The sequence below is a fragment of the Centrocercus urophasianus genome, unplaced genomic scaffold (assembly GCF_019232065.1).
Source record: "Centrocercus urophasianus isolate 14NV4802_14NV808 unplaced genomic scaffold, USGS_Curo_1.0 seq_17, whole genome shotgun sequence".
Classification (NCBI taxonomy): Eukaryota; Metazoa; Chordata; class Aves; order Galliformes; family Phasianidae; genus Centrocercus; species Centrocercus urophasianus.
Genome location: NW_024884722.1, coordinates 15,170,105 through 15,183,905, shown reverse-complemented (window position 1 = coordinate 15,183,905; position 13,801 = coordinate 15,170,105). Strand labels below are relative to the sequence as shown.

Below are 13,801 nucleotides of genomic sequence, written 5' to 3'. Positions count from 1 at the left end.
AAATACATTTTGTTTTCAGTCTTTCTCCACTGACAACATTTTCTGTAACTTTGCTCTTTTTTCAGCTCTGGGTTGAATTCCTTTCAGTTGTTTCATTTCCTAGGGAATCGTGGAACCATAGAAAGGTTTGGTTTTGAAGGGATTTTAAAGACAGTTTCAATCTCTGCCATGGATAGGGACACCTCTCACTAGTTCAGGCTGCCCAGAGCCCCATCTTGCCTAATCTTGAGTGACTCCAGGGATGGGGCATCCACACCTTCTTAGGGCCATGTTCTTTGAAAAAAGTGCTCAAAGCTGGTCATCAACTGTGAGAACACCACGGCAGGTTTTTCTTCTACTTCTTATTTTGTGCCCCCCCAGCAAAAAATGCAAACACGTTACCAAAATACACCATAAGTAAACAACAGAAAGTGTGTGAGGCACTGTAATCAACAAGTGGGTTTTTTTGCCAATTTCACTAGTCCTTCCACTCTGACAAAGACTGAGTTATTTTTTGAATAGTAGAAGCAGAAGCTTCTTACATTCATGACTCTAATACTTATTTTTGTCAGTGAGAAACAATATAATATTGATCATATTTTACTATCAATTAAGTGGCTGCAATTTCCATTTCTTCATTCAGAAGTAATATAACAAGAGCAATTTTGTTCTCATTAAAATAAATGTGAATTTCCAAGCTATGCAAATATTGATTTAGGTTTTTTTAGAAATCGAATTTAAAGGCATAATTTTGTATTAATGAATTTGTGACGGTTTTTAGTAAGTCTTACATTTACAACTCATTTACCTATGAAGTAAGAGAGTACTATGTGTTTTAAAATGATCTTTTCTACATCATGGAACTAACAGTACAGGATATTACAACAATTTGAAACCTAGATGAAAATGTGATTTTTAGTGTTCAGTTTCTCTCTTAAAATATTATTAAATTTAAATAGTAACAAAATTATTTCACAGTGCTTTAATGTATGACACCACAAATAAATTCATAAAATATTAATTGCATTGTCCTCAATTAAGTATGTGCCTACTCTGACACAAAACCACAGGTAATTATTATGAAATAATAATAATAAGTTAAATAACCAGAAACTGAAGCAAAATCATTATTTTCTGACCATTCTAAACATTTCTTGATCACTTAGACTTCACATTAGTTACTGTGCTGGTTTCTTACTTGGAAACGTTCATGCTATAATGGCCTATAGGCCACTGGATGATGAAGCATGTGAAAATAAAGTTGTGTGTTTGCCATGTGATGCCCTCCTGAGATTAGTAAAATTTTCAATGCAGTTCCTGTGGCTACAGTTCCATAGCTAGAGACAGAATGAAATCATATTAATACCTACAAATACAGAATCAAAGTGCAGTTGCATAAAGCCCACGTAGATGATGTCTTTAGACACAGTAATTTTCAGGATCAGAGTCCAAAGACAATGTCACCTGTTTGAATTCCTCAACTTTTGAAAGCCCAGTAAAAGAGTGTTTATTCTTAAAAATCTCACAAGAATTTACAGAGAAGACCATACATATTTATAACAGTTCAATAACTACTCCACTGTTGCAAATAAATCTTCACGTTAAAGAAATTTTTGATCAATTTCTTTGCAGAGCTCTGCAACTTAATTTTGAAGAAGAAAATACAAGCGCACAACTTCAGATGAAATCTTTCCTAAATTGAACAGTAACACAGTAAAAGGCACTCAAAACTTCAATTTTTTTTTCAGACTAAGACTTCTTTTTTTCCCCAGTGAACAACAGTTTCAGGAAAGACCCCTTCTCCATGAAGTCAAAAGGCATCTGCTTTATTCCAATACAGCAGAGAAAAGGGAGATTGAAAGGGTGATTGAGGACGGCAGGGGAACCTAATGTAACAGCATCAGATTTATTCCTCTTCTAGAAGATCTGAACACTCAATTTCATAAAGAAGCCTGCAAGAGTGCATAAAACCTGTTGTACTCACTCCATGGCAATTTAAAATAAAGATATTTAATTGCTGTACAATTGTGTAAAGCCCTTAAAAGAATTCATAATAAATATTTAAAGATTGTTATAGTTTCATATTGTATTTCCAATTCTTTTATTACCGTTTTGGTATTTTGTAAGCAAAATATTTTCAATTCATTATTGATAAATATCACTGGTAATTTATACTTCTTTCAGAATTATTAAAATATCCATTAATACATTTTTATACACAACAACTATTTCTAAAGAACATACTTACATATTAGAAAATGCTGCCAATATGAGGTCCCTTAAACAAAACCCAAACAATCTATGCACTTGCAAAAAACTCTTATCTTGGCTTATTTTCTAGAAAATGCGTGCATTTTTCTACTCCAAATCAAAACCAAAACATTACAAATCAGCCAAAAAAGGCTCCGAGAGTTTTTTTTTTTTTCCCTTGCACTTTCTAAATCACTGAAATTAAAATGAAGGTGTTGACAACCAATACAATCTTTCTATTGCAACAAGATACCACCTCTGTGGATGGTGAATGTTTGTCATAGCTGTTATCTCACAGTCAGTTTAGGGAAACATGAGGGTTAGCACATAAGACATTCCTTATACAGAGTAAAATGCTACTGTCATTCAATCAAGTTATACATGACAGCTTCATATATGTGAATATAGGTGTTTATGGCCAGTCAGTAGCAAAAGGCTTTTTATATGCTGCTATGCCTTCATGTCATTCAGAAAGGAGACAATCTGCCTCAAGAATCCACTAAACACAGACTGGTTACTGGTATGTACACACTCAGTATATGTACAAAATGAAGAAAAAAGAGCAAGAGTTGCAAAAGGAAAAGAAAAATCAAGAGTGGATTTACATGCAAAAATATGTTACTAACCTGTAAAACTTGAGTCATTCGTGAAACATAAAAAAAAATTTCCTGTTTCTAATGCTCTTAAAAATCTGATTATATCTGACATTCATATTTACTCCAGCACTTTTTGCAAGAGTCGCTCACTTTTATAGAACACAAAACAGGAATGTCACATGACATAACTTGATATTGAAATAGTTGCAATGTGAACCAAATAAATGCGAAGTAAACTTAAACTACATACAAACACTGATATTACATTCTCAAACAAGCTGAAATATAAAATACACATTAAAACTGAGAGGCATTTTTATTTCATATTGTTTATTTTAAATCCCTACTTTGTTTTCCATGTAGCAATAGTTCTAAGTGTCCTTACAGCACTGTTATTAAACATAGACATTATAGATCCAACATGAGATTAGAAAATGTCCACCTAGTTCACTTCTGACTCTAGAAATAAAACTATCTTTTTTTTTTAACTACCTAAATATAATCAGAGCCTTGTATTGCAGGCCAGAGAAATGTAAATCTTACCAGCAAAAGCGTCCTCCATTGAATCTCAGATTCCTCCTAAAATGCCAGCAGAGCAGGTACTTCCAACACCGTCCAAAGCCTGCGCGCTGCACTTGTCCAAACTAACAGTCAGGCAACAGCTGCTCAGTTTAAAGCTACAAACTGTGGCAAAATGCATAACTGACGTGCCTTGTGTAAGCCATGAAGAAGACATGCATTTGGCTTGCTCGCTGAAAGGTCAGGTTACCCACCTCCCCAGATAAAAGCTGTAATACTGGGACTCGAATGGAAGGAAGTTTACAAATTAAGGAGTAGCGTGCATCCTGCTAAGACTAAAAGCATTTGATTTTGACAGTGGAGTTATAAACAAAAGCCATTTTAATTCTGCTGGATTTTTGTCCTTAAATATATTAAGAAATAAGAGCCTACACCCAAACTTTTGCACAAGTTATATTTATATCACTGTTGTTTAAACAGGCCAAAAGTAATAAACTGAGTTAGTTTTGTTTTAGGAAACTTCAGCCGAAGCATTACAAGAACAGCGGCACGGATTTCTTTATTAGCGAATGCCCTGCCTTCACAGCTCTGCTGTGCTCCGAGCTGCAGCCTCCAATAAAACCAGCAGCGCTGGCTGCAGCCAGACAAAGGGCTATGACTTAGGCAAGGATCCAGAGAAGTTTCTTTGAGAGGCAAAGAAGAAGAAAACCTTCCTGAGGCTTCCAGAAGAGCAATTAACTGTAAAGAAATTACAGATTGTGGGACTTAGACAACAGACTTGGAGGCTGTCCTTATGCTGGCAAGCTACATGGGCACCCATACTATGCCCTGATCCAAGCAGCCATCCATGTCTCACTCCCACATTTTTATGGCTTTTCTTCATTCTGACCTTAGCCTTGTCTACACACGGTTTACATCACTTTCACAAGCAGCAGGACTACATCAGTGAAAAATTAGTTATGAAATTTGCTAGAGTACACGAGGTTGAAAAACAATACACTGCCACTAGAAACTTCTCTCCATTTCCCCAGGAAGTTGGAGGGAGTGATCTGTGCAGACCTGGAATGCAAGTATTACACTTAGAGTCACTTTGTTTATACAATTAATATACGTCTTGTCTGAAAAACCTTTACAGGAGGAACTATCAGGGAACACAGCCAGTGTACCACTGTTTTCTCACTGACAACACCAGCATGTTCTTTCTTAATTAGAAGAACAGCAATTTAGGATTATTTCCAACTTCTGGTTGAAAACCATTGCACTTAGATTTCTGAAGAATTTATATTAAATAAGATAGTGTAAGGACTATTATGGGCATACAGTACAGGAATTAAAAATTGATTTCATTTGTAAATATCAATTTTATTAATGCCATTTCCCTATAAAATTAACCATCCAATTAAATATTTCTCATTGCAATAGGGTCAATAATACAGATTTTCCCACTAACTATAACAGTGACTAACCGAAAACCTAAAGAAAAGAATCAGAACAATTTTGGTTCTAAGAAGAAAACTACACAATGTATCTCGAAATTATTAAAATAAATAAAGAAATAAATCTGGTTATAAATAAAAAAACATTATCCTACAATTGTTGATTCTCTTCTGATTTGTTTCCTAGAAACAAAACTTCAATGGAATCTTTACAGATGACTCTAAGTCATCTTGAGGTTTGAGGTCCTTGGGGTTTTCTTTGCTTCTGATTGACATGCTAACATAAACAAACCAAAAAGTTCCAGTCTACACTTCAAAAGTTCCCATGGAAATTACTTTTACAAGGCCCATTCAAACAAATGTTCAGACTTTTAAAATAATAAACAATAATAAGTAGTTTAGGGATTAACTATCTGCACTTAGAATCCCATTGAATTATTCCTTTTTTCTGAATAATAATTACTCTTCATTTTAAAAATGTGATTTTAAAATTATAATCACTATCCTACCTATCAATCTTCTCCCATCACTTGTCCATCATCACAGATACATTAGTACATACTGCATCTCCTTCCTCACAGCACAGCTCTCACAACAGGGGCAGACCCATGCTATACATTTAAATTCTCTTCTGCTGGGAACAGCAGCTATAGCCTATCAAACAGAAGGACTGCTGGAAGCAGAGATTCACCCGCATAATTTAAAAGACTGCATCAAACTGCCAAATAATATGAATGGAACAAAAAGCTATATAAGAAATATCCTAAATTCAGTTGTTTGCAAACTGTTTAACTCCATGCATTAGTTAGGATATCTAGACTTATATAAACTTGCACTTCCAGCACAACGTGTCCATTACCTGTTCTGTCCAAAGGAACCATTGTACATATGAAAATAATTTTGGTTTTTTTTTTTTTTTTTTACTCAGGCTAATTACATTAGTTAACTTCTTCAATGCACATATTGCCTAGCTCAATTACATATCTTTCCATCTTGCAGCAATATATATTACAATTCCCAGAAAGACAGACATAAGTGTGAGAAGAGCAGTGCTGGCAGAGTTTAATTCTTTGTGCCTAGTGTCCCCTCCACTACCGAAACCTTGCCATGTAAACCCAAAAGAGTCTCCTTTCTTAAGATCAGTATAGCCTGCCTGTATATAAACAAATCAGTTTTCTACTGCTCTTGGTCAAAAATTGTTGTCTATTCAAGTCCTTGGTGACCTTGCTCTGGAATCTCAAAAAGAGCAGTAAGGGATATATACAAAGTTATTCTCTAATGGAGGGAAAGGGGAAAGAAGGGTACAGGTTTCATTTCTACGGTGACTGCATACAGGTATCGGATATAAAGCAAGAGCATTTTCACAGATGCTAGTTCCTTCTTTATGATTAAAAAAGGAAAAAAAAAAACCCACAACGCCTTTTCCACTTCATCTTTTAAAAAAAAAGTCAACAACACATGAACTGCAACAGTAACTATGTCCTTTAAACCCATTCCAGTGAAAATTCTGGCTCAAACAACTACAAATAAACTTTTATAACAATTAATTTGCATGAAACTGAACAGGCTGAGAAGCAGGATTTCCTTTCTAGGGAAAGAAATCTGGTTCCAATCCAAATTGTATTGAAAGACATTCCCAAAATTTCTTACTAACCAGAAATTTTGAATTACATACAGACACTAAAACAGTGCAGCTGGAATGTCTTCAGTAGTTGCAAGTGAAAATTATGCTCTCTATTGTAACAAGGACACTGACAAGGATGTGAACTTCACTGACCAGCTGTGGGAACTGCAGGCCTTGGTGGTTCCCGACAGCCCACACTCAGAATGCCCCTGGGCCAGCAGGACCTGAGCTGCAGCCCCTCAGCAGGGAGCCAGCTGAGAGCAGCACTTCCAGCCCTGCTGCTCTGCTACAAAGCAGCCCTACACCCCTTCTTAAAGACTCTCATTCCCAGATTCACGTGACTGGGAGTTCTGGTTTGGAGGTCTGCGTGTGGAACTCATGAGTCCACCCACTCTTCAACCCTTGGGCATTAGCATTCTACTGCTTTCAGACTGAACTAATGTTACAGATCTGTGAGGTAATCTCTAAATGGTTTATGTCTTTTGTACCAGAAAGACTTCCTTCTCCCCTGTATTGGTGTACTGGTGATCAGAACAAGGTAGAATTATTCTAACTGTACAGTGAAAGGAAAGATTTTAAAGGACCTTCAATGAGAGTTCCCACTCATCTTTATTACATTTAATTTTAAAAGCAAAAAAAAATTTTAGAAAGCCAATAATCTGAAGCCTGCATTTTTTTTTTTTTTACTTGAAAAATGAATAACTTAAATCTTGTTTCAAATACATTACTAAAACACATTTTTCTTCAAAATCATTTGTCACTAGTAATTTTTGGGTAAGACATATGCAACTCTTCTAGTCCTAAGTACCTTAAAAAGTAAGATTAGAATTACCTAGGAATAATATGTTTAAATGAAACGCAAGAGAATATATACAGGCATTAAAAGGTAAAATATTAATCACGGCATATTTTTAACACAAAAGAATTTTGCTTATGTTACAAGTAGACATTTTGCTGAAGTCCTATAAATCCATTGAACTTAAGTACATTATACACATACAAATACCTAGGGCAATTCAGAGATTTCAAATCCAGGAAATAATTTGACAAGATGAAGTACTTGACAATAATAGTGCAAGGTGAGTTTGCCTCTGTCCTTTTCTTCCAGGATTTTTTTGAAATGAAAACAGTTTCCAGGAATAAGAGCCCAGAAGAAAAGAGGGGTGATGAAGTCTGACCCTAGAACTGCCACTTTCTATCAGTTCAGAGTGTCTGATATGTAGGCTTTTACTTCAATATGCAAGAGTATTTGTCAAGTCTTCAGTAGCACTTTTACGTACCTAGTTTTTCCCAAGGTAAAATAGCTATCAAACTGGACTCACCACAAAAACATCTTAATTACTTCATAATAATTGATCACTTCATTCAGCATTTAATTGCAACAACTTTAAATATTGCAGTGTTTATAGAACAAAGCAAGAGAAACATGGACCTGTTAGAACACATCCAGAGGAGGGCTTCAAAAATTATTCAAGAGATGAAACACCTCCCCAACAAGGACAACCTGAGAGAGCTTGGACTGTTCACTGGAGGGCTCAAGAAGAGACACTCAAGGTCAGGCTGGACAGGGCTCTGAGCAATGTGATTGAGCTGTGGGTGTCCCTGTTCATTGCAGGGGAGTTAGACAAGATGACCTTCAAGGGTCTGTTCCAGCTCAAATAATTCTAGTATTCTATGATTCTGAGTTTGAGTTCAAATTTCTGAGTGGCAGAAAAGTGCTAGATAGTCCAACAAGTTGTATTTATGCCAATGTAACATCGCAAATTACTTTTGGAGATACTGAAATGATGCATAGAATCCTTTGCTTTTGTAACACATTATATTCCCACTTAGGACAGTGCAATTGGTGTTTAAATTTTCACTTGCTAATTGTCTCTTTTACTTAGTTCAAATTATTAATATGGTTCCTTACCTCTCGACAGAGAGGCATAGTGCCACGATGCTCAAGCTACCTCTATCTCATCTACTGCCAATACCAGAAAAGTTAATGTTTTGGAAGACTATTAGCTGCAGCTGCTTATAGTGTTCTCAGATAAATTACTGTAGGGTATTTCCCTGCATCATGAGAGCACTTTGGTTTGGGTCACAGTGAGTCAGCAAGAGGTCAAGTGTCTCTATGCTGCTCTGTGCTGTACAAACTAGACATGTCTGTAATTTGTCTTTCTGAAAGAAACAAATCAGTGATCTGCTGCGCTTCTATCTGGGACCTCATACTTGGACCTTCAATTGTACCAAGGCATCTTCCTAAATTTTAAATTCTTTCTCAAGTACAAGTTTAAAGGAAGAACTGTAAGACTTACGCTCTCACACAACACTTGAAAATCTGTCCTTTCTTGTCATAGCTTGTGAAACACAGTTACGAGAAACATCTGCTATTTCAGATCAAAACAATAAAAAAAAGATGAGGGCAGTCTTCCCCCCTTTCTTCAACAGGCTAGCTGACAAGAAGTACAAGCTAGAAGGATACAAAGCTTATTTTCTGCTGCTGTTAGTAATTCAGGGCAGCGCACTACACTGAAACACTCACAACCTCTGACTGCCAAAGCAGATACATATTTTCACCTCCCTGGCCTCTCTGCAACATGAGACAAATAACTTAGATGTACTGCCAGCTCGTCTAAGAAAGCAAGGTGACAAATGTGCAAGTTTGAACCATTTCTGGAGAGCAGTGAACCACCAGTTGAAGGACATTTCTTCACTACTAAACAACATGAGAGCCAATACAATTAATTGCTTTTTAAGCACAACGTGAATTGGTCAGATGACATGCTGCATCTTACAGTAAATCCCATAACGCATTTGGCAACAGATCTGTTATCAACTGAAACTTTTTACCCAGAAGGTAATCTCATCTAAACCTGAGGTTAAATCCAGTAGTAAGAGAGGGTGTTGGATAGATTAAAATAATGCTTTTAAGAATCTGCATGAACATCAACACAAGCGTACACCAATAACACACTGCAGAGATCCCCAAACCAGTACAAAGTCTCTTGGTTCACAATGCACATGTGCAGGTACTACCTCAAACTCTAAAAACTATTGTCTCAGGCCTAGGGTAACAGTCATTAGTTGGGCTTACCAGGCACAAGGAAAATGAAAAACCCTATCAGAATAGGACATTGCACTATACATACATCTGTTTCTCAGAATATATTTAAAGCCTACTCATGTGGCTCCACATACTGCTGAAATTCACTCAGGTGTCATCTGTACCTGTCCTACCACCACAGACATTCCCTCTCATTTGATTTATCTGAAGAGAGACTATTTAAAACTAGAAAGGGTCACACGCTGGGATGCAAGTTTTATAACCTGATCTGAATACATATTATATCACTATCTGCCTATGAAAATGATGACAGTGTCTGTATTAAGGAACTATACTTAGAATCCTCTAGTGATTTTGTCATTTTCTTGTAAAACTCTGGGGCATACATCCACATGCTTCAATTCTACAGTTATACAACTGAGATATTACTCCTTTTGTTACAAGGTAGCATGATGATAAATCTCCAAATGCGTACAGTAGTCTTGGAAATATACTAGGCTGTAATTACAAATTAATTTAAAAGCAGTTACTGTTCTGTACAAAAATCCTGTTGCAATGCAATGAATTCACACCAAGCATGCATTTTTTCTAGTTTAACTTCATAAACTGACTGCACTAAATGACAGAATGATAATCTTACTTGATACTAAGACCATCAGCATGCAACGTTAATATGCAGCAGCCATCATCAATAGGTATTATCCACATAGAAAATACCCCCATTCTTCAGAATGATCAGATCCTAAAAAGATGAGGAATCCAGGAGAAGATCAACAGTAAATTTGTAATCAAATGTATATACTTACCAGACAGTTCTGTGCTGGCAACTGGCTGCATAATGACAACAAAATAAACTGAGCGTAGTATTTCTGAAGTCCTAAACCAAACCATATCATGAACAGGAGCTCCTCTTAACTAAGAAATATCATAGAAAGGAGAACCCTAACAATAGTGGCTTCAGCATTATCTTTGGATATTTGGATATTACAGGAATGTTACAAAAAGAAAAATGTTGAAAACATGTCTGTTCTGTAATACTCTTTTCTGTTTTGGAGGTATTTTTACTTTATTAAACCAATAATGCTAGTTATTATGACAGAATGAATTGCAAATATAGACCTTTGAGAACATGGGAGTTTTTTTATGATATATAAAGCATGGAATATTATACAATACTTTGCAATACTCCCTGCACTTAAAACGGTCAAGGTTCAAATGTTAAATCTTTACTACCTTTAAGCATTGTTCTTCCAGCTGATCCTCCGAAGATATTTAGAAGACCACTTCTTGCTCCTAATGATGTAGTTGCTTCTAGTAAAGCACCAGTTATGTAGTTAGAGAGCGCAGTCCTCTGTAAAGTGGCACGATACTGAGAGCAAGCACCTGTTGCACATGGTTTTACACATAAACCATCACCTTTGCATTTACAGGTTGTATGTAAGGCTGGGAGTTTTCTCAAAAGATGAGGAAAGTATTCAAAGATGTCTTCTGCTCCTTCTTCCCTCACAGTATTGAGGATCTGTGAGAAATAAGAAAGGTTGAAGTTAGTCCATTTGCTTAGGATAATAAAAATATTTTTAAAAAAATCCAAACTAGCTTGAGTTGATATAAAGATCAACAGCCTCTACAAGAGGGTGCTATGTTAAATGCTACATTTATGCATTAAACCTAAAGTACCTAAGAAACTCGAACTGACTTACAGAGATTTTGAATTGGTTTTCTACACAGACTATTTAAATAAGATGGTACTGTGGCTTTAAATCTACAGTTAACAGCATTCTACTGAAAGCTGTTTTTAAGGATCATGAATAGACAAAAAGAGCAGTACATCTGGTCAATATTTAAAATAAAGAGTATACACAAAAGTATTTATAAGGCTATTAAATATCCTGTATTTTCAGTAAAGCCTTACAGATATCAGTAGCAGAAAAACAGATCCACTCAGGGGTTGCACTTTTTCTTGCCGAGTAGGGCGGGTTTTTGTAAACAGAAATGGTTTTAATCACTGTGAGCAATCATTCAGAATGTTCTGGTGTCATGTTCATTGCATTACTTCCAGCCTACGCGCAGGTCCTCTATCTAATATTGGTTTAGTACTCTTTTTCCAATATTTGTGCTAACACACTAATGAACTTCAGTCTGTGGCTTAGCAACTAAGTAATGTTTGCTTATTTAAGAGTATAATGATCAAAGCAAGAATCTGGAAGAAATCTTCTCATTTAGTATACAAGGAGAGACTTGATTCTTTGCATTCTTGTATGTTGACTTATTCATAAATAATTAATTAATTTAAACATTAATAAATTTGTTTCAACTTCTGTGATTTATAATTGCATAGTGAAAACTACTAAACTAAAAAATTAACATAGGAAAGAGTCATTATATCTCTTACTTTGACAGATGCCAAGACAATTTTCAGGGTTTTTTTCCCAAGACACTCAGTGTATATGCATATAACTGCCATCCTACATTATGTCAGTGTTATTAAATAAGTTGTTTTTGTCTAAGATAGTTACTTTCATAGCCAATTTGTTATTACCGTAGGAAATCAAAATATATGCTTTTCTTGTCTTTACTCCTTAGATGTGCAAAGGAAGTAAGTTGATGGTACAATGACTTCTTGCGATTCATGGCCTCTTTTTGCTACTCTTCCCCCCATATAAAAAAAATCCAGATAACCACTAGCAAGGCAGGAAGCACATCCAGTTCTACACTGCAAGCATACACATACTTGGTTAAATGCTGAGACACTGTTTGCACAACCTGGCCATTCTGTATGTCAGCAGCACCCATGATCCCAGGGAGACAGACCCAAGCCCAGCCCAGAAAAAGGGGAGGTGAGCAGTCCCCAGCACACAGATCTGTACAAATGCATTTTCTTCATACACTTGCGTGTCCCAGCCATTAGGTGGGGGGGTCAACTGCCCACCTTCCACAAGGACCCTCTACAAAACACTATTAAATTCAAAAGTTGGGAAGTTTTTGGTTTTTTTATGTCATAAACAAGAAACCAAATAAAAGTCATAGAGTACTCGTCTCATCTTGGCTTTAATTTTTTTTATTAGCAACTTCTTAGGGACAATGGTAACTTTTGTTCAAAATGTAGTAATTTATTAACTACTGATGTAAATCAATGATTTCAAAAAGAGAACAGATATTTATTAACAAAATTTAAATATATATATATTTTTTGCATGGTGCCTATGACTTATATAACTCAATTCCACTGGAAATATAGCATGTTTTGGGAATTTTTTGACTCTCAGAAAGGACGTCACACGCTTCCACTTTTATTCAGAAAGAAAACCCACTCTTATTGCCCTGGTAAATGGTGAGTGTCTGCAGGGAGCTGTGGCATGGCCATCTATTATAGCCATTGACACCACCTGACACAGCTTTCCACAAGGTGTGCTGCTGGACTTGCCTTGTACACAGATCATGAGTATGTCACACATAGTAGACGAAATCAGTCTTTTTAGCTTGTTTTAAAAAAATATTTAGTTAATGAAAATAATTTAACTTTTCAAAACCACAGTTACCTTCCAAAATATTTTTAAAATTGGGTCCTGCAACTTATAAAGGCATGTTTTGTTGCCTACACAACTGAAATTTCTTTCAGCTGCCAAAGCAAAGAAACCATTTGTTGACAGAAATAGGCGACAGTGTTTTGCTGGAGAGATTACACATAGAATAATGGTGTTAATCTCCATTGTATAAAAGTAGACTTCAGGGCACTAGCTGTCTCCAAAGACTCTGCGCTTCATGTAACATTTTCAAATAGTGTCTGTTTTGACGGGTCAAAGCTCTGCATGCAAAACTTCTACAAACAGACAAGGTTACAAAACTTACCTGCCATCAAATGAACAAAAACCATCAGAATAGGAACATATTCGGTGGCATTTGGAAAAAGCCCTCACAAATATGCTGCAACTTTTGGTTAGCCCAGAAGTGGTCAGGCAGTTGGACTGGATGATCCCTGCAGGTCCCTTCCGACAGAACTACTCTACTCATACTATATGCATTTATCCTCAGATAACTGATAGAGAAAATCATCTTTCAGTGAGATTGCACCAGGCAATGGGGAAGCGTAATTTTGCCCAGGAGACAAGGTTGATTTTAAACCAGGGCTTAGGGCTCACCCTGCCAGATACAGTTATATTGACTTGTATCACTTATTTTCTCTACTGAAGAATGATTACCTTAATTAACAATGAACACGAATCAAAATGAGGAAAATGCAGCGTTAGACTGACAGTCACTCCTCAAAAACAACCTCCTGTAATTGGGGCATCGCTCCTGGTTCACTTGTGCCTTCTGTACTGAATTAAAGATTTCAAAGCCATCTGCA

The 13,801-nt window shown here is 36.1% G+C and overlaps 1 protein-coding gene across 5 annotated transcripts in view; it reads right to left on the bottom strand.

Annotated features, from left to right (window-relative positions):
* Positions 1-13,801, bottom strand: part of PLCE1 (phospholipase C epsilon 1) — a 126,019-nt gene that overhangs the window by 72,817 nt on the left and 39,401 nt on the right. For 4 of the 5 annotated variants that reach the window (XM_042817883.1, XM_042817884.1, XM_042817885.1 and 1 more), the window contains exon 2: positions 10,687-10,972. In XM_042817883.1, the coding sequence (XP_042673817.1) occupies positions 10,687-10,972 (286 nt within the window). Of the gene's footprint in view, positions 1-3,368; positions 3,591-10,686; positions 10,973-13,801 lie in introns of those variants that run through there. The other variant, XM_042817887.1, reaches the window with a different exon arrangement.